At 37.4% G+C, this 21,049-nt stretch overlaps 1 protein-coding gene across 4 annotated transcripts in view; it reads right to left on the bottom strand.

Moving 5' to 3' along the window:
• MAST4 (microtubule associated serine/threonine kinase family member 4) overlaps positions 1-17,056 on the bottom strand; it is a 786,570-nt gene extending 769,514 nt beyond the window's left edge. For 3 of the 4 annotated variants that reach the window (XM_031965783.1, XM_031965810.1, XM_031965801.1), the window contains exon 1: positions 16,180-17,055. In XM_031965783.1, coding sequence (XP_031821643.1) covers positions 16,180-16,578 — 399 coding nt within the window. In that variant the 5' untranslated portion in view covers positions 16,579-17,055. Of the gene's footprint in view, positions 1-16,179 lie in introns of all 4 variants that reach the window. The other variant, XM_031965792.1, reaches the window with a different exon arrangement.
• Positions 17,057-21,049: the final 3,993 nt, after the last annotated feature.

The raw sequence follows: 21,049 nt of genomic DNA, 5'->3' as shown, positions 1-21,049 counted from the left end.
ACATGCATACAAATATACCATATACACATACACAAAGGGCCATTAAAATAAAAATAAATCATTACTTATCTTTAGAACAAATTAGAGAATTCCTAAGTTAACATCTCTAACATAGTAAATTAGCTCTACAAAAGCATAACTCTAGGCAAAATAATAGCCATTGTCAAAGAAACAATGTTATAAATGGGAGATTATTACTTCTTTATTTTCCCCTAAGTATTTTAATGGAATTCAGCTAGAGGAAGTCCTAAGAGAGAATGTTTTCTGAGAATTGTCCTTTAACATTTAATGTTTGCAAAATTATTGTGTAGAAGGATAAATTTTTTGTGTTTTTTTTTGTTTTGTTTTTGTTTTGTTTTGTTTTCTTGGTAACTGAATCCAAGTGTTGAGATGCAAGCTCACCTGTAGAATCAATGAAAGCAACTCAGAGACAACTTCAGTAATAGATAAGAAAATAGATAAGTTCTTCTGTTGAGTCTTTATATTTTGAGAGTTTAGGTCAACATAGTCAGATATAATGAATGTTCTGGAGAGTGAAATCTATTTCAAAAAGAATTCTTAATTTTTTTTAATCCTTTGTATACAGGCAATTTGGGGGAGAATTTGTCCATTTATAAGACTAGCATGCTTCTGATATAGAATTCTGGTACTTGATAATTGAAGGTTAAGTTACTTATGCAAAATCCCACAGCTAGGAAGCATCTGAGGTCAGATTTGAACTCAGAAAGATGAACCCTCCCGACTACAGCCCTGTATTCTATCCTCTGTGGCACCCAGCTGCCCCAGTGGATAACTCTGGTACTTGATTACTACTTTACAGATATTCAGGAGAAGCTTAATTTTTGCAAACTACAGTGATGTGCTGCATGATTTTTAAAATTTCGTGGCTATCATCATTATTCTCCAAGGCTGGACCTCTTAATAATGAACTACGTTTAGTCTGTGGAAGCAGCGACCTGATCCTGTAATGAATGCTATTATGAACCCCTCTCTTTCTGTAACTAAATCCACTTGATTGAGCCATTTATTTGATGCTTTTGTCAACATATTACTCAGGTTGATGTTGTCCATATGGTCTTTTGTGTCTATTCTTGGATCCTTGCCATTTTATAGGCTCCTTGGGAGAATAAACCAGTACCATTTACATTAGATAGATCCAGCTTATGTATCTACTACCAGTCTTTATTTACTATAGCTGTAGGAAATGAGATCTATTTGTTCAGAAAATATTTCTGTAAATTTTTAACTTGTTTGTCATGTAGTATGAAAATATCTACCACTCTTTCTTCCTTTTTTGACAAGGAAATTATCTTTCTAGAGCTTCTTTAGGGATAAACTTTATATATTGTTAAAATTCTACAGTTTTTTATTTGCATACTTTTCTACATCAACTATCATACATTTTCTACTCTCAAAATGTAATAATTATGTAAAACACAACATATTGTAGTACACACGTATATATTATGTTATAATTTACACATTCTATAATCATTGTTATGTTGTATATTATACACATTGTACATTACAAAATAAACACTACATATTAATATTACATCATTATACTTTGAGACTAGAAAATGTTTGACAATTGATATGACAATATCTATATTATTTGTCATACATTTTCTAGTCTCAAAGTGTAGTATCATATAAAATATGATATGTAGTACAATATGCTACATATTATTTCATATATTTATGTTAGAGAATATGTTATTATCATTATTAGAATCTTTGGTCAATTCCCATGGTTTTACCAGTGTAGAAAGAAACTCCCTCTACTCATCAATCCACATAGACCACTGTTCTGCAACTTAGTCTTGTTTTTTAAATTTTATTAACATTTTTGTTTTTACATTACTTGCATTTTTAAATAAACTTAAGATCCTAAATAATTTTCTGAGGGAATAAAGGTTAAATAATAATAATGTTAAGATTTATATAGGAATTTAAAGTTTGCAAAGGGCTTGATAAATATTATCTTATTTTATTCTTAAAACAACCCTAGAAAGTAAGTACTTGTCCATTTTACTGAAGTAGAGAGAGATTACGAGACTTGTTTAGGATACAAATTAGTAAATTCAGTGTCTGGGACTAAAACTGAACTCAGTTTTTCCTACCTCCAACTGTTATACTCCATGCACTAAACCACCCAGCTGTCTCAGGATAAGAGACGGTATTATCAGTTACCAATGAGTAGAATTTAGGTTTTCCTCATTCTCACATAGCTCTCTCTACTATTCCCTATGCTTCCTCTTCCTCTTGTTCTTCCTCTTCCTCATCAAAATCATCTCAGTAGTGATTTACATTTGTATCATGCTCTAAATTTGGAAAGCACTTTACACAAACTTTACATTTCGTATATCTAGGTGTACTTAATGACTGTATCTAATGGACAACTAGTTAAGGTTATTGATAGGATGCCAGCTTGGAGTCAGGAAAATCTGAGTTTAAATCCAGCCTTAGAACTTATTAGTTGTGTGACCCTAAGTGTGGCCAGTCACTTAACCCTGTTTGTCTCAATTTCCTCATCTGCAAAATGAACTAGTTTCTTTTTTGCTACTGTTAATTTAAGCTAATATGAAAAATAAGTAAATAAACATCAAGGGAGGAACTGGGAGTATAGGAGTTAACTAAAGTTAAACCACAATTTTACTTATAGTACACTAAGTACACTATTTTGCTTTAAGTATAGTTGACCACATTACACTGATAGTAGTAGATATCAATATCAAATAATTTGAAAGATTGTAAACTTCTGTTTCCCAAAATCAGCCTGATTTTCACAATCCATGCTACTCTCAGCACCAATAAGCTGGGGGAGGAGGCAGGAGGAATCTTAAAAACCAATTAATCTAACTCTTATTTAATTGAGCCTTATCCCTTTCTCCAACTAACCGCATTCCAGGAAGGAAAATGGAATATAAAAAAACAAGATTCCTTCTTCCTCAGTATGCTTCTTTAGTAGTTCTATTTACAGATTTCCCTGAATGCACAAATCACTCCTAGAACCTCTCCTATATCTTATAATACCATATATAGAAATATACACACATACATAATACATACATACACATAGTAGGTCTTCAATTTTTTAATTTGAATACTGTATTTTCATTCTTTAAAGTTCAATGAATGTTATCCCATCCCATCTTATCCACAAAGATTAAAATCAAAAAAGACATTTGCTTATAAAGGCAATTCAGCTGTCCTAGCCAAAAGATCAGGGACAATGAAGAAGAAAATTTCAGGAACTTCAAATCTGTATTAAAGTAGTTTCAAACTGGTCAAAATAACAGAATTATAACACATCATCAATTAATTACTTCTTCTATATTGGAAAACAAACTGAATGAACAACCTATTGCCAATTTCTTTTTAACACATATTTCTCACTTCCTATATTTTAATTTTGTGAGTTCAGAAACATAGTATTATTTCTGGAATTTAGTGTGGTTGACATTTTATCAGAAAGTTTTAGTTTTGCTTCTAAACACATGATTTTTAAAAAGATTGTTGTTTTGGGTGATTTAATTAGAACCAGTATTAAAGATGACTTTTCAGGACTCTCCATCTCCACTTCTATAATGCCGCAATCGAAGAATCATTTATAGCAAACTTTGCTGAAGCTCATCTATTCCTTTAGGGAAGGGAGACTTGTAATAACTAGCCAAAAACTTCAGCTGACTGTCATTCCCTCTATAAAAACAATTATCACTTAATTTTAAACAGCATAAAAAAGCCAACTGTATGAAAAACCATTTACTAAGATGACATTCAAAGTTGACTTACTATGTCTGTTGACTTACAACTGGCATTTATAGTAAAGATATGGTATAAAAACAATAACAAAAAACATTGCAGAATCATCAATCTGGAGTTGGAAGGGCTCTGAAAGGCTAAGCCCATCTTGCTCATTTTGTAGATAAGGAAACCAATGCCCAAAGAAATTAAATGATTTGCCAAGAATCACAGAGGTAATAAAGGACACAGCTGGGACTAGAATTCAGGTTCTGTTACTCCAAAATCAGTGAGAAAGCTCAATGCTTTTTCTACTGTTTTAACAGAATGAACTAGACTTTGAGCAAAGCAATGAATCTGTTAAGGAAGCTTCAATTAAAGATGGCACAGTGGATAGGGAGCATGGAATCCAGGGTCTTAAAATCCTAAGTTCATATCAAACCTCAGACACTTCCTAGCTCTGTGACCCTGGGAAAGTCACTTAACCCTGTTTATCTCAGTTTCCTCATCTGCAAAAATGAGCTAGAGCAGGAAATAGCAAACCATTCCCATATCTTTGCCAAGAAAATGTCAAATGGGGTCACAGAGATGAACATGACTAAAAAATGACTAAATGACAATGAATCTGAGTCAGAAATAAGTCAGGTAAGAATCCCCATGAACAGCCCCTGTGCTTTCAACCTAGACATTTGCTCTCAAATGAATAGGTTGATGGGAAGGTGATTCAATTCAGCATTTATAAATTATTATTTATAGCAGCTAGGTGGCCTAGTGGAAAGAACATTGGACCTGGAGTTTAGAAGACCCTGATTCAAATCTAGCCTCAAACCTTCACTTGCTGTGTGATCTTGGGCAAATTATTTAACCTGTCTGCCTCAGTTACCCCAGATGTTGTTGTAAGGATCAAATGAAATTATATCTATATAGATATTAGCACCTGCTATGTACTTGGGACACAGTAAGTGCTATAAAATTGTTATAAGTTAAAAAGTAATAAAATTCACAGAATAGATTAAAGAGAAGGATAAGAGAATCAAGGAAAAAGTTCTCATTTTTGGCTAAAGAAATATCAGGCTTCCCTTGAAGGCAGTACCTGATATCTTAGAAAAAGATGCCAGTAAGTCCATTCTAGAGAATAGGAGATGTCCAATACAAATGAATAGTAAAAAGAGGAGGCAGGACTGGAGGGGGACTGGATTTTTAGAACAATGAGTTACATGAGTTTGACTGGAGTCTAATCATCCACATTTATATAATATGGAGGATTACAGAGTTTTTTCTCATAAAAATCCTATAAGTAGGCAATACAAATTATTATCCCCATTTACAGATTAAGAAAATGGAAGTGATTTATTCATAATCACAAAGCTATTAGGAGTAGCTAAGATTCTAACTTTCGACTTAAGTGCAGCTTATTCTACATTTGTATATTTGTATATTGAAAATGAAGATTATATGGAGGGCCTTGAATACCATCCTAAAGAAATTATATTTTATTTTACAAGCAATTGGAAGTCTTTGAAGGTTTTGTGAACTGTAAGTGCTAAGAGTGCTTAGCACAGTCTAGCAAATAGTGAGTACAGAGGACTGAATTGAAGATGAATAGTTTTGTTTTATTGGAGAAAGAGGGTGATATACTATACTCATATTCTCTCAGGAAAAAGAAGCAAATGGCACAAACAAATTTTGACATCAGAAAATATCTTTTCATTCTTTTTTTTTTTGCTTGCAGTTCTGTATAGAGATTTTTCTCTACTCCAAACTACAGATCTGTATCATATCTATCAGTAATATATGGAAATAACAAGCACTGAGTATTAAGATATTGAAATACAACAAAGATCCTCAAAGAGTCAAATGTGTTCTTTATGCTGCATTTACTAAGGCAAGAAAATTGTATTAATATAAAAATTTAAGCAACAAATATGGATCAGGGTTTTCAGGTTAAATTTCAATGAACCTGAACGAATCCAACCATTTTGGAGAGTAGTTTGGATCTATGCTCAAAAAGTTATCAAACTGTGCATACCCTTTGATCCAGCAGTGTTACTACTGGGATTATATCCCAAAGAGATTATAAAGAAGGAAAGGGACCTGTATGTCACGAATCTTTGTGGCAGCCCTTTTGTAGTGGCTAGAAACTGGAAACTAGTGGATGCCCATCAGTTGGAGAATGGCTGAATAAATTGTGGTATATGAAAATTATGGAATATTACTGTTCTGTAGAAATGACCAACAGGATGATTTCAGAAAGGCCTGGAGAGACTTCACAACTGATGCTGAGTGAAATGGCAGGACCAGGAGATCATTATATACTTCTACAACAATCTAGATGATGACCAGTTCTGATGGATCAGGCCATCCTCAAACAAGATCAACCAAATCATTTCTAATGGAGCAGTAATAACTGAACTAGCTATACCAGAAAAAGAACTCTGGGAAATGACTAAAAACCATTACATTGAATTCCCAATCCCTATAGTTATGCACACCTGCATTTTGATTTCCTTCACAAGCTAATTGTACAATAATTCAAGTCTGATTCTTTTTGTACAGCAAAATAATTTTTGGTCATGTATACTTTTGTGTATCTAAGTTATATTTTAATATATTTTAACATCTACTGATCATCCTGACATTTAGGGGGTGGGAGGTAAGAGGTGAAAAATTGGAACAAGAGGTTTGGCAATTGTTAATGCTGTAAAGTTACCCATGTATATATCCTGTAAATAAAAGGCTATTAAATAAAAAAAATTAAAAAAAAAAATTTCAATGAACCAAAATATTCAACTAGCCAAAGTATTTTATTCCCAAACATTCTGATACCCAGAAATAATACATTAATCTTCTAGTAAATTAAAGTATTTTTGTTTGTCTTATTTCCATGATTACTTAGGCATAAGCAAGGGAGATTAATAAGGAATGGCTTTAGTACATAGGAGGTGACACTTCAGAGAAGTGATTTCAAACAAGAACATTTCAGTTGTCACAATTTTGGCAGGCCAATCTCTTTAATGTTATATGAATATAAATTGTTCTCATATACAATCATGCACTTTACAACCTGACTTTAATAATTAAATTATTTCCCTAATTGAGTATACACAAAGTTGTATGGCAGCCCTTCAAATTCAAGGGCATCTATGATATCCCACCTCTCTCTCCTAAGCCCAGTCTTCCCTTCTGAAGAATCAGCAGGTCAATCCTTTCAATAGATCCTTGCATGCATAAACCAGAATCCTGCATGCACATCCTGGTTGTCCTCCTCCTTAACAACATTCCTCCTAAAAATGTAGCTCCCAAAACTAAACACAGTATTCTAGAAATGAACAGAAGTCAGAAAGTCAAAAATTAAAATTCACATGTTTTGGTACAAGAAATTGCAAAATCAATCATTAACAAGAGATAGTTCTTCACAAGTACATTAAATTTCCATACTTAAATATAGTTTGAAAAAATTTAAAATTTCTGAATTTAAAAAAATTAGCATAATATAAATTATGAAACCCCTACCTCAGTAGGGTATTTGAGGATTCAATGAAATTATGTATAAAAGAGCTTTGTTATCCTACAAGCATAATAAATGTTAGCTATTATTATTATTCCTGTGTTCAAAGATAATCATTAAAGAAAATACTGAGTTTAACTCACAAAAAGTTAATACAAAACCAAAAGGAGAAAAACAACCCAATAGATCAAAAAATTACAAATTAGAAGTTAGAGATAAATTTACATAGAAACATTTCTATTATGGAAATATATTGATATTTAAGCATATAGATAATCACAATGACACAAATGTTACATTACCAATTTTCTTCTCCCTTCCATATTTATAGGATATATATACAATGCAACTAAAGATTAAACATCTGTGCCAGGAGGATGCTTGAAAAGACAATTAGGCTCAAAATGCTCATCACCTGGTCAACTTTAAACTTAAGGATCAAAGGCAAAGGTGGAAAAGTAGAATCTCTTTATTACACACTTACAATTATCAGCATTCTCAAGTTATGCAAGTTCTGAACCATCAAATTTCAAATTCATGATTTTTTTTAAATGTAGCAATTTCTAGGATAGTACTGAACCCATACAACTCATATAAACACATTTAAACTTCACAGCATATACAAAAGAAGCAAACTGGGCCCATGCATAAACCTGCCCTCCATTAGATATACAGGAAAATTTCAGGCATAAGAATAAGGATCAAGAATTAGAGTTCCCCAAACTTACGTATTAATGCCAAATTGCCATTATCTACATTGCAATTTAAAGCCAGTTACTGGAAAAACATCAATTGTATCAGCACTTCTACTTGCCCTCCCTTCAGTTTTCTACTATTTTCAAAGTTTAGACCATTTAGTCTTGAGCATAGATCAACTTTAGGATGAATATGTTGGAGAAATAACGTGAAAGGCTCAGGATACTGAGCAAGAAGGAATCTGTGCACATAAATTTAAGATATGATTTAGATAGCTATGAACTTACACAAGTGTAGTGTATAGTAAATTACATACTAGATTTAGTAGGGGAATGGGAAGAGGAAGGGAATGAGCACTTTGTGCCATTAAGTGCTTTACAAATATTTCATTTGATCTTCACAAAAGCCTTTAGAGGTAAGTTCTTTATTATACCCATTTTACAGATAAGGAAACTGAGGTGAATGGGTTAAATGACTAACCCAGGGTGACACAGTTACTAAGTGTTTGAAATCACATTTAAACTCAGGTCTGGCCCAGCACTATCTTCTGAGAGGAGAGGAGAGTTCAATTCATGCCTCAGACTCTGAGCTTTGTGAGCCTCAATTTCCCTATCTCTAAGATGGAGGAGGGAAAAGTAATAAATATTTATATAGAACCTACAAGTGCCAGGCAATGTGTTATATTATCTTTTAGGACTATCATCTCATGGGACTTAAATGAAGATCTGAAATCTCTGAAGCACAATATAAATACTAGCTATTATTATTATAGCTATGTTTTTAAAAGTTAATACAAAACAAAAAAAAACTTTTCATGGTAAATCAAAAGATCATAGATTGGGAATTAGATTCTCAGAACCCATCAAGTCTAAACCCCTCATTTCACAGATGAGGAAACTGGGACTCACATAGGTTAAGTGAGCTAATTCAAAATCACTAAGTAGTATGCTGCTTTAAGTCCTGGAAGGGCATTTTTTAAAAGGCCAGAAGCTCTACATGTCTGTGCAGAAATAGACATTTACTTTGAATAAGTTCTTTGTCACTTCCTTCACAGAACAAGAAATAAATGATTTCTATCTAGAATTATGGGATCATACCTGAAGGAAAGGGTTGCACCCATGACCAGTGGTCCTATAATATAGCTGACAATGGAAAGGATAGATGCAACTAGTAATTTAAAATGTATGCAGGCTGTTTTAGGATATTATTTAATAAATGATCACTAAGAGCAAGCAAGAGTCCCATAAACTAGAGAGTGTGTATGTATTAATAGAAGGCTTAATGAACCATACACCATAAAACTTGTCTGTGTATCATAAAAAAATTAAATTAAAAGTGATACACCAGATTTCATACACCTGACTGCTCATGAATAAGTAGCTTGTCTGGGACCACTAGATGTTTACACAGCAAAATAGTAGATGTTGCAAAAATCCCTTGGATAAGAGACTGGGGAACTTCTGTCTATTGCCACTCTTGCCACTGACTTACTCTTCCTAGGTCTGTTTCTCCATATATAAAATCAGGGTAATATTGACAGGTTGGCTCCAAACAGATTTATAGGCATTAAAAGGACATAAGTTCTTCAGGGGAAGATCACTACAGTATATAAAAAACTAAGTAATAATAAATTACAGAAGCACTCTTGGAATGAAAGATATCATATCATTTTCTTCTCCACAGAGCATCATTTATTACATATATCACCCAGCTCTCTCCTTCACATCAAGATATCCCAATATAGGAAACTAGGTCTTCCTATCTCTTTCAGGCTGGAAATATAGCATCCACTCACAAAGGCTACTGCCCATCAGTACAGAAGTTTAAACTTAACTCTTTTCCCAACTTGACATAAGATACCTCTCTTTAGGAAGGACAACTTCCTTTACATTCGCCACTCATTCAATATATTGATGCTAGCTCAGAATTCAAGAGCTCAACCAATCCACCAATTTCAGCCTAAGTAACAGAAATTATAGTCACGTATCTGATAACTAAATTTCAATATAATTGCTGTTATACAGTAGTTTCAGGCAATGTCCAATTCCTTGTGATCCTATCTAGGTACTCTTGGCAGGGTTACTGGAGTAGTTTATCATATCCTTCTCCAGCTCATTTAACAGATGAAAAAACTGACAAACAGGGTTAAGTGACTTGTCCAGGATCACCAAGTATGAAGTGTCTGAGACCAAATTTGGACTCAGGAAAATGAGTCCCACTGACCCAAGGGCAGGCTGCTCTATCTACTTAGTCACTCATCAGGTATTTAAGTGCTTGATGACTGATATTGGAATGGTGGGAGGAAGGAAACTGGGAAGACTGGTCTTTAAAGTTCCCCTATATAATAAATCTTTCATCTCAGACCATCTCTCTTCTCCTAATTTGAGGAAGTACACAGATGTTAAAGGTTCCACAAATTGACAGAACTAATCTCAGAACGATTCCCCCTCAGAATGATTTCAAGCTAAGTGATTCCCCTGGAACTTACAACAGAAACAAGCATTTCATGGTAACTTAGCTTTGTCGATCTGTCAACCCACACCTCAACACTACCCCCCCCTCTTCCAACCTGTCCACCCATTAATATTCTGCATTAAGGACAATAGCAGTCTTAAGAAAAAGTCACAATGAAAAGTAGCATTCATATGTACCCTTACAGATCTTTAAACCCATGAACTAGTCCTTCAATCTATTTCTAAAGCAAATCAAAATTTAAACTAAAAATACCCCATTTCTTTCTAAAGGTGATCTTATAAAGTACAATCGGGTTCCAAGATCATCTTTACTTATTCAAAATATATAAAGTCTGGAGGCAGCTAGGTGGTACAGCCAATATAACACTGGCTTTGCAATCTTGAGGATTGAGTTCAAATCTAGCCTCACACACTTGACAATACTAGATGATCCTGGACAAATCACTTTACCCCGATTGCCTCACTCCTCCCAAAAAAGGATAGATTTCATGATAGATAGATAGATAAATAATTTCATGAGTAATTCGTTATATTTCCTGAGCAAATGTTTGGGCCAAATCCTTCCCAAAGAAGTACTCCCCACTTCATCACCTTAAATGACAACAGTGATTCATCTATTCCCATCCCACATCCATAAAAGAAAGGAATAAGTGCTAGGTCTTCATTCATTTTCTTTCCTTAGCTTTTTGGTTAAATAAGGAAACTAGATCTGTGATTCTAAACATGTCTATCTGCTCCAAACTTACCTAATTATCGTTTGCAAGCTGTGACACTGGGCACATCTATAAAAGGTAATATCCCATCAAACAACACCAAAATACATTTTTAGAAAAATACTTGTTAAGTAATTCTCTCATATTCCAAAATATTAATTTTTATGTAAAACGAAGTTGGGAACATCATTACAATTGGCATTTGTGAATTTCATCCCCTCCAAAAAAAGTTTTGTTTCAGCAGAGCTCAGAAGATTCCCAAAGATTTTACTCAACAAGTTTATTTGCAATTTTTGAAGGCATCCAAATAGCAGTGAATTTCAGTAGTTTTCCCTCATTCTCTTTCTGATGCTATCAGTTCCAAGTCTTGGATAGCTCCAAAAAACCTTTAAATAGATTAGACCATCAAAATATTATTGAGTGAGGAATGGAAGGACAAAGATTTAAAGCCATATCCAAACTGCTCTTGCCATCAGCCAGAAAACAGAAAACAGAGTCAGGTATAAATAATCCATTTTATCTTGAGGTGATATCCTTTTAACTGCCATCAAAGCCCTTTTCTGCCATCTGGTCAGTCATACAAGAGCATCAATAAGGCAAGGTGTCTCCTTAGTATTATACTTCTGTTTCCATTCTAGCTGGCAAAACTACTTAAGGCATTTTTTTTCATCTTTCTCCAAGTGTGAGTTGTTTAACTTCTTGGTTTGAGACCTACAGAGTTTAGGCATCATAATTTACCAAAGTCTGAAGCTTGATATTCATCCAAGCCACAATATGTAAAGTTCTTTTCAAAGGTGGTATAATCGGGTTTTTTTTCAGCCAAAAGCAGATGTCAAAAATGTTTTTCTGAGCCAAAATAGTTAGTTACTGTAAGACTTTCCCAATGTAATCATCTTTATTACCAGGAAGAATGCCCCTTTCTCACAAACCTCAAATCCATAAGATTAAGGGACAAGTAGTAAGGGTCAAACACAGTTTATTTAAATAAAAAATTTAAACTACGCCAGCTGTGGTTTATGTATTTAATGTGAAGTACAGGAAAACTTGAATCTGTGCCATGTAAAACTAAAATGTTATTTTTAAAGCTAAGAATGATTGGAGGGTTTTTTTTAATTCCATTGACAATAACAAAATAAAATATTGAATTATTGGATGTCTGCCGACTTTCTTAAATATAATTTGTTGAAAAGCCTTTCAAGTACAACATAGTAATGTTAAATTTTCTAGTGATGATTAGATTTGCTAAGTTATGAGAATTTCCAAAAGTTGGCCTTCAAAACTAGACTTTGATATTTTTATTAGGAATCTGAGAGAACATCTTACGTATTGCAAAATTTATATTAGAAAAAAATTGTTCCTTTTTTCAGATTACACTAATTTCCTAATCGCTGAACTCCTACCTGTGCCTGAGCAGATAAAAACACCTCCAAATGTATTCTAATAAGACCACTAAATAGTGGCAAATAAACAACTGTCCACACAAAGAAGTTTCCTCTCATTTAAAAATTTTAACAGGAATGAAGAAATGCAATTATAAGAGCTGGAGAATAAACACTGAAATTTGTTCTTTCCCTTAAAAATAATGCATAGAGCCTACTTTAAAAAAAAACTACTCACATTTTTAGTTTTGTACCCAATTTTTCAGAACAAAAGATTTCTTTGCCTAAGTAGTTTTTAGGTCCTTAATACAATATTGCAGACTATTATATAATTAACATGTATCCTTTTAAATCAAATTTGTTAATATTTCACAGACTACAAAAGCTAATCTTTCCACTTCTCTTTTCATCAATCAACTTTCACAAGACATCCATATGAAATAAGTTATCATTATTCCCTACTTCAAAAAGATTACAGCACAAGTACAACACAATTTGCCCAAGGCTAGGCAATAAATCAACAGAAAAACAAATCAAAAGTGAGAGGTTCCTGACCCCCAGTCCTATGAATTAACCACCAGACCATGACATTGACCACCACTAGCCTACTACAGGGTTAATACAAGAAAATTTGCCCAAGGCTAGGCAATAAATCAACAGAAAAACAAATCAAAAGTGAGAGGTTCCTGACCCCCAGTCCTATGAATTAACCACCAGACGACATTGACCACCACTAGCCTACTACAGGGTTAATACAAGACATGACCACCACTAGCCTACTACAGGGTTAATACAAGAAAACTCTAAAATAAATATTAATCATCTTCCACTACAAAACTATTCTGTTGTGCTGCAGGTGACCTTGATTCTCAAGGGCTGCAGTAGCAAAACACAGGGTCCAGCAAAACACAGGGTCCATCTAGTCCTATCAAGATAGGAAATTTTCAAGGAGAGTTCCAAAGATAACTGATTGTTATCTAAACTCTCAGCCAGCCACCTGTGGAGTAGTGTGGTTCATCACCAAGAGATAAACAGGCCACCTGTAGTCTTGTATTTTTTATTTTTATTTTTTTTGACCATCATAATTCAACAAATCATCTACAAAGACACAGATTTTGATCAGTCAAAGGAAGATTTTGCAGGGGGAAAATAATTGATTGAATCAAAAGATGGTTGTTATGTGCTATTCATGTATCTATGGGTAAGTCAATTTCACTGGCCTCCGTTTCCTCATATGTAAAATTATGGGATTATATTAGATTAAGGATTCTTAATCTGGGGTCTTAGAATAGATTGTCATGGTTCAAGGTAGGTGAGTGTGAATGGGGAAAAATGGCATCTTTATTTACATCTAATCTTTCATTTCCTTCATAATCTATTCTGAGAAGGGTCCAAAGGCTTCACCAAACTTCCAAAGGGGTTCCATGACACATAAAAAGATTAAGAATTAGATGGATCAGATGATCTTGTCCTAAAATTATGCAATTGCAACAATAAATTAGGATTTAGGGATACGTCAACAGACATCAACTAGTACACAGTCTGGAACCAATATGCACTCTTTTGTACTCCAGGGCTAACCAAGATAAACTTTAGAGCTAATATTTCTTAGAACTCTTTTCCCCAGGCCAAAAAAAAAAAAAAAAAACCAAAACAAAACTCTGTCCAGCGTAAGGATGGCTGATCCCATCCCAAGTCTGAGTCCATCTACTCCAAAATTCAGAATACAGTACAATAAAACATCCATCACCTAGTCCAAATACCTAATTTTATAGAGGAGGAAAACCAAGACCCAAAGAGTAGGTTGATGGAAAGCTAGAGATACCAGTTCAATTTCAGGACTTTGGTCCATATTAGGGCAACCCAAAAAAATCTGGTTGTCCAGAAACCACTTGGTCAGTCTTCTTAGAAGATATATACAATTTAATGTCAAGTAATAATAGATTACCATCTACCTACTAAATTATTCTTGTATGTTCTGGTTTATGTTATCTCTCAACATAGAATGTAAGTTTCTTGAAGAGTAGAGACTATTTTCTCTCCAGGCATCCCCAGTTGTGTGCACATGCAGTAAGAATTTCTTTTCCTTGGAAAAGTCCATGGCCAAAATAAAAGTTGTTTCCTGGGATGGGGAAACTAGAGTGTTAATTTCTCTGTCTATGGACCTCAGGAAATCTTTGATTTTTATTTCTCTGTCAGGCACAATTATCCATTTGACCAAAGAGATTAAAAATGGAAAGAATATTATCTTGGCCTGAAAAATTAACTTTTAGACAATTTATGGTCACAGTTATATCTACTGCTCTGTCTAAGCATCAAGTTAAGCATTTATTAAACACCTCCTATATACCAAAACTGTGGAAAGTCTAGAAATTTTAAAAAAACTTTAAAAATTGTCCTGACCCTCGAAAAGTTCAGAATGTAATGGACTAATCTAATCAAGCCAACTTTCCCACAAGAGATCCCCTTTATAAACAACTTTAAAGTTATCCTAGTCTCAAGCTTAACAGATACATTCCAAAGTCATCAAATCAAAGAAGACTACATGGGAGGCCCGGCAGGTCGGAGAAGCTGGGAGAATCAAGGGACCATCAAATTAATCTGATATGGAAACATAAATTTTGTAGAAACATCATTTCCAAAAGCCAAGAGCTGCATATCAAGCCAAACGGATCAAAGAGAGCCTCTTCCGAAATGGCAAGTCTTTTACAAAGATACCCTTTTAAAAATCCTCTGCACAAACAAAGCACATGGTCATATGGATGCCTGGGAACTCACCTCTCCACACTACACAGGAGGAGCCATACCCAGTTCTCCAACCAGAACACCAACATTGGCATACCAAGCCACCTGCCCGGAGATTCCACCCACCAGGACAGAGGAAGAGAAAAAAGGGGGGAGAAGTTTCCGGAGCAAAAAACTCCCACGACTTAGGCGAGAGCGGCTAGGTCAGAGCAGTTCCCATGAAGGCCAGCTGTGTTCCCTAGGCTCCAAGAAACGTCCCATCATCCCCTGGCCTCCTTAATTAAGCCCGATCTCCCTCATCCGCCCCCTCACCTCCTCCACACACACCCACTATCACAACACATCACATACTCTCCCGCCGATCTGGAGCTTCTAAGGGAAAGCAAGGATCCGGAGCAGTATTCAGTTTGGGGGGATGGGGTACATATACACGTAGATCATATGCATATGTGTACGTCTACACATAAAGATGTTAAACGGCGTCTTTAAATGACAAGCTGCATATAAGCTCATCTTGTAAACACACGTTAAGAACCAGAGAGATACATAGAAAAAAGTCAGTGACCCCCCAATGCAGAGTGAGCACCAACCACCTCCCCCCCAAAACTGTCAGCACCACTGGCCCTGGCCACAGCAGGATGCTGGAGAGCCTTGGGCGTCAGAAAGACCGCCAGAGCCCCCAACCCTCGAGTGGGGCAACTAGCAGAGGTTCCTCCCCATTAAGCGGTGCAACATTCTGCCCCCCCCCCACTCGCGTAACACTCCCTCCCCCCTCCACGCTCGGGGCAACGTTCGCTCCGGGTTAGGCGCTGCCAGGGTGCGGGGTCCAAGAACTGGGAGAGGGAAAGAGAGGGATGGGGAGAAAAGAGAGAGAAGGAAAGGGAAGGAGAAGGAAGGAGAGGGAAGGAAGAGAACCTCACCTCTTCATCTTGTTCTTCTTGCGAAGCGCCGCCGCTCTCCGCCCCAGGCAGCACGGCTCCCAGGCTCGCGGGCTGCCCGGCTGCACCGCGATCCGCCTGGGGTTCCAACTGCGGCCGCCGTCGGGCTACTCCCGGCCCTTCTGCGCCCGGGGCTGGCGGGGCAGCAGACGGCGGCGGCGGCGGCGGCTGCCGCTGGCCGCAGGAAGCGGCGGTCCCGGCACTAGGCTCCCCTTCCTCTGACAGAGTTTCGGAGCCAGAAGAGGACTCAGAAGAGGAGGTGCAGAGGGACGCGGCTGCGGCGGGAACTGCAGCCAGAGCAGAGATCTGACTGTTGCTGCTGCTGCTACTGCAGCCGCGGCGGGGCACTGGCTCCGGCGGCTCCGAAAGTTTCTCGCCCATTTCCCTCGCTGTCCCCGAAGTGCAGCCTCGGCACTGGCCGAAGGGGACTGTCCCCGCGTCCCGGAGACGGCTCCGGGCGCCCACGTCAGGGGCCCGCAGCGGCGGCGTGCATGCTACACGGCCTCGCCTCGGGCTGGTTCTCACTCTCTCCCCCCTGGCCCGGTGGGGAGAGGAGCGCACGGCTGTCAGGGGGGATTGCCGCGGGCTGCTACATGGCCAGCTCGGGGCGGGGAGACGCCGCCGCCAAGTTTGCTGCTCCGGAGTCGGCGGCGGTGGCGCTGCTGCTGCTGTGGCTGCTGCTGCTGGTGCCGGGGCTGGGGAGGCGTAGTCGTCGTCGTGGGGGGACTCCTGTGCGCAGGGACATGCTAAGCAGGCGCCAGCAGCGACTCCCCGCTCCGCGGTTTCCTCCTCCTGCGCCCGCTTGCTCTGCCTGCTCTCTCCTCCCGCGACTCCGGCCCCAGCTGGAGCTGGAGCAGCGGCCGCTCCTTTGGCTAAACCTGCCTCCGGACCCGAGCAGGGGTTGGCGGGGGAGACGGGCAGCCGCCCGAGCCAATGGAAGGGCCGGCGGTGGGAGGAGGCTGCTTCGCCCCAAGCCGCGGGCGGGCTGGCGGGCGTCAGGTAAAGGCGGGGAAAGGAGGGACCCCCGGGAGAGGTCCGGGACTGGGCTCCGCCGTGGTCCTGGGGGCCCGGAGCTCCAGGCTGGCTGACTTGGAGGTCTGGGGAAGCCTGGAGACAGGAGGCGGGTGGACCCGAGCCAAGACACTTGAGGGAAGCTTCCAAACTTGAAGAAGATTGTGAAAGAAGTTGCTGGCCGGTCCTGGAAGCGGCAGAGGGTGCCTGCGAGCTCCTGTGCAAGGTCTGGAGCTCATCATAGCAGCGGGGAAATTCTCTGCCCGAGGCCCAGGAGAAAAACCTTCGAAGGCAGGCCAGACTTTGGACTTTGGATACCGAATCAAAAAGAAAGAAGCCAGTTTTTAGTGAAAATTGGAACTCCCCATTTCGAGGAGCTTTCCAAAAGCTGGATTTCCATCTCTGCTTATGAGGGTAACCTCGAGGGCAGTCCATTGGAAACAATTTACCACAAGTTAGTGAATAAACTAAAGGTAGCTCAGATTTTCTGGAGAAGGAATAACGCTGTCCAGCATCCCTTCCCTCCCCTTCCTGGGTCTAAAATCCCACTGTTTCAGGTAGATAACAATTCCCTGCCTTCATCAAGATTTGCCTTTTGCTAGCGCTTTTGGATCCTCCATTGAGTTCCCTTTCACACTCTTTTGTCGTTGCTTTTTAAAAAATAAAAACAATAATTAACATCCTCACTCTGAAGCCAAAGGTAGATTGATTCTCCAGTCCTTATCCAGTAGCAAGAGGAACGGGGAGTTACCACCGAGTATAGGTACTTAACCGTGACAGTAGGATAGGAATGATTAAGCCCAGCGGGTTCCTTATCAGTTTTCCCAATCAACTTCTTAATTAAGAACAGCCCTAAATCATAGATACCAACAATTCATTTGAACATTTTATAACTTTTAAACTACTTTATTCACATCAGTCTTGTGAAGTGGGTCTTCCTGGTACGATTATTCCCATTTTAAAGATCAAGAAACTACTGCTTTAAAAAGGTGTGATTTGCTGAGGATCACACAGTCATACACCATCTTATCCAAATTACTATGCATACATTTTCTATTTATTTGGGCATATGTTATTTCTTTTGTAACAAGTAAACTCATTTAGAACTTTGGGAGAGGAAGGAGAAGAAGGGAGTTAACTGATCTCAGCATAATACCACCCACTTTGTAAATGCTTAATAAATTTAGAGGGGTTGCTTATTTGAGGGTCTCCTCTTAGAATCAAACCCCGATTTTCCAAGTTCTCTCTGCTTTCCACTACTGCTTTTGTCCTCATTGCCACTGAGTTTTGGCAATGTAACTTGATACATTAAGAGAAGTCAATCTATCAGTATGCATAGTTAGGGGATTCCTGGACTAGACAAAGAAGAAACTTTTTAAAAATTACTAAATTGCAAATACCTTGAAAACAATGTACTAAGTCTTACTCAATTTTTTTTTTTAAATATCCTAGGCCTACTTGAATGCTTAGCTGGAAAAAACTCTTAATAAATGTTTGTAGAATTCAATTCTTTGAATATTTTATTGTAATCATTTTGGCATTTTGAAGAACCAAGCAAATCAGTTAATTCAACATTTTTATTGTCACTTTTCTTTGCAACAAAAATTTTCATCCTATTTTAATTTCCTCAACCATTTAGAAAAATAAATGCACTGAGTCCCTTGATATTCTCCAAGCCTTCTGTTATCTTGTTATATCACAAGATCACTAAAAGGCCTCCAGGGCAGCTAGGTGTGCACATGAATAAAGTGCCAGTCTTGGAGTTGAGAGGACCTAAGTTCAAATCAGATCTCAAATACATTAGCTATATGATCCTGGGCAAGTCACTAAACTCTGTTTGACTCCGTTTCTACATTTGTAAAATGAGCTGGAGAAGAAAATGGCAAACCATTCCAGTATCTTTGCCAAAACAAAAAACAAAATAGGATAATGAAGAGTTTGACATGACTGAAAAATCTCGACAATAACTAAGGGCTTCCAATATTAGAAGCAATGCTAGAAGTTAGAATCCTTCAATAATGAGTTAAAAGGTCCTTTCAGCTAAGCTATTTTATTTTGATTTTGGAAATTTGGAAAATTCCCAAATTTTGCCCATTATATTAAATAGTGAGATTTGAAAATATGATATCTTCAACAGGAAAAAAATGTAGAATGGATTTTCATTGCCAAAGACAAAGTTAGAAGTTGTGAGAATGGTAGATATTCTTTAGTCTAGAACACATACACACATACACACACACACACACACACACACACACACACAAAACATTCAGAGAATAAAAGAAAGATTCTAGCTATTTAACTTCTTGAGGAGTTGGCTGAACTGTAAGTAGAACCTTCATAGTTATCTTTCCAAATCAGACCCTCCTTGTACCACATGTGTAGGACAAGCACCAGCCTTTATCTGAGCCTATTTATTGCTAATTCTTCACAGCAGCCTGGAAAAGGGAACTAAAGCAAATACTTTGGATGAAATAGAAAGGTAGTTTTAGCTTTGAGGATTAGCTGTGTAACCCTGTGCAAGTCTCTTAACTGTATTTACCTCAGTTTCCTCATCTGTTAAATGAGGTAGAGAAAGAAATGACAAATCATTCCAGCATCTTGGCCAAGAAAATCCCCAGTGGGCTCATGAAATATATCAACAGTAACTAAAGATTAGGGGGGGGAACTGAATGAAGCTAACCTGGATTATCATCAAATCACATGGTAGTTCAGAATTAGAAAGGATCACCTCACTATATAGTCCCAATTCTACCCCACAAAGAATTCTGGGTTTGAATCCTGGGACCCAATGATAGCAAGCCAACAGAAGTATATGGTTTCTTCTATAATTTATTTTCAAGACTGAGTATTCCACTTGTGATTTGTAGGGTGGCTATCAATAAGCCATATTATTAGCATAGAGAAGACCTTGATTGGGTTTTTATTCCTTCAGATGGAAGGTCAAACTAACATAATATCCTTGGGAAGAAGGCCAGGCAAATATCACTTCATTAATTCACTCAGTTTTCAAAGACTAATCTACTTGGGGCTTGGTCTCAAGGCTGGCAGCCAGACTTAAGAAATAGTTGTCTCAAAGTTAGATGCCTATCAAAATGCCAGAGTAGCTAATCCAGGTTTCAGATAGATTTTAAATGTCCAGAGGCAAATCTAACCTCAAAATAGGTCCTGGTTTGCATGCCTGACACCTACAAATAACTACCCTGTTTCACTTGAAACTTTGGGTCTAGAGGTCCTTATTTATATTTATTATATCATACTATATCATACCATATCACATCCCATCATATAATATTATTATATTATGTTAGTGATTATATGGGCAGCTTTGGGCACAATGGATAGAGTACCAGGCTTGACTGCTAGGAAGACTCATCTTCCTGGGTTCAAATTCAGCCTCAGACATAGCCTAGCTCTGTGGCCTTAGGCAAGTCACAACCCTGTTTGCCTTAGTTTCCTCCTTTGTAAAATTTACTGGGAAATGGCAAACCACTTTGGTATCTTTCCCAAGAAAATACTAAATGGGACCAAAGAATGTCAGATACAACAGAAAAATGACTAAACACCATTGATTTATTATTATGTTTATTAGATTATGTTATTATTTTTTATAATTATAATAAATCAAACAATAAACATTTATTAAGTTTCAGAGACTGTGCTAAACTGGGTAATGAGACAAAAGATAGTCCATGCCCTCAAAGAGCTCACAAGCTAATGGATTAGAATCCTGTTAAAGGTTAGAGATTCTATATCATTTTATAATACCTAACATTGTGTGCCTTTCCCAGTGATCTTGGTAAATGTTCTTATCTTAACAAAGAGATCTTATACCAGTGGA

The sequence above is a fragment of the Sarcophilus harrisii genome, chromosome 1, assembly GCF_902635505.1.
Source record: "Sarcophilus harrisii chromosome 1, mSarHar1.11, whole genome shotgun sequence".
Lineage (NCBI taxonomy): Eukaryota > Metazoa > Chordata > Mammalia > Dasyuromorphia > Dasyuridae > Sarcophilus > Sarcophilus harrisii.
This window is presented reverse-complemented; position numbering and strand designations above follow the sequence as displayed.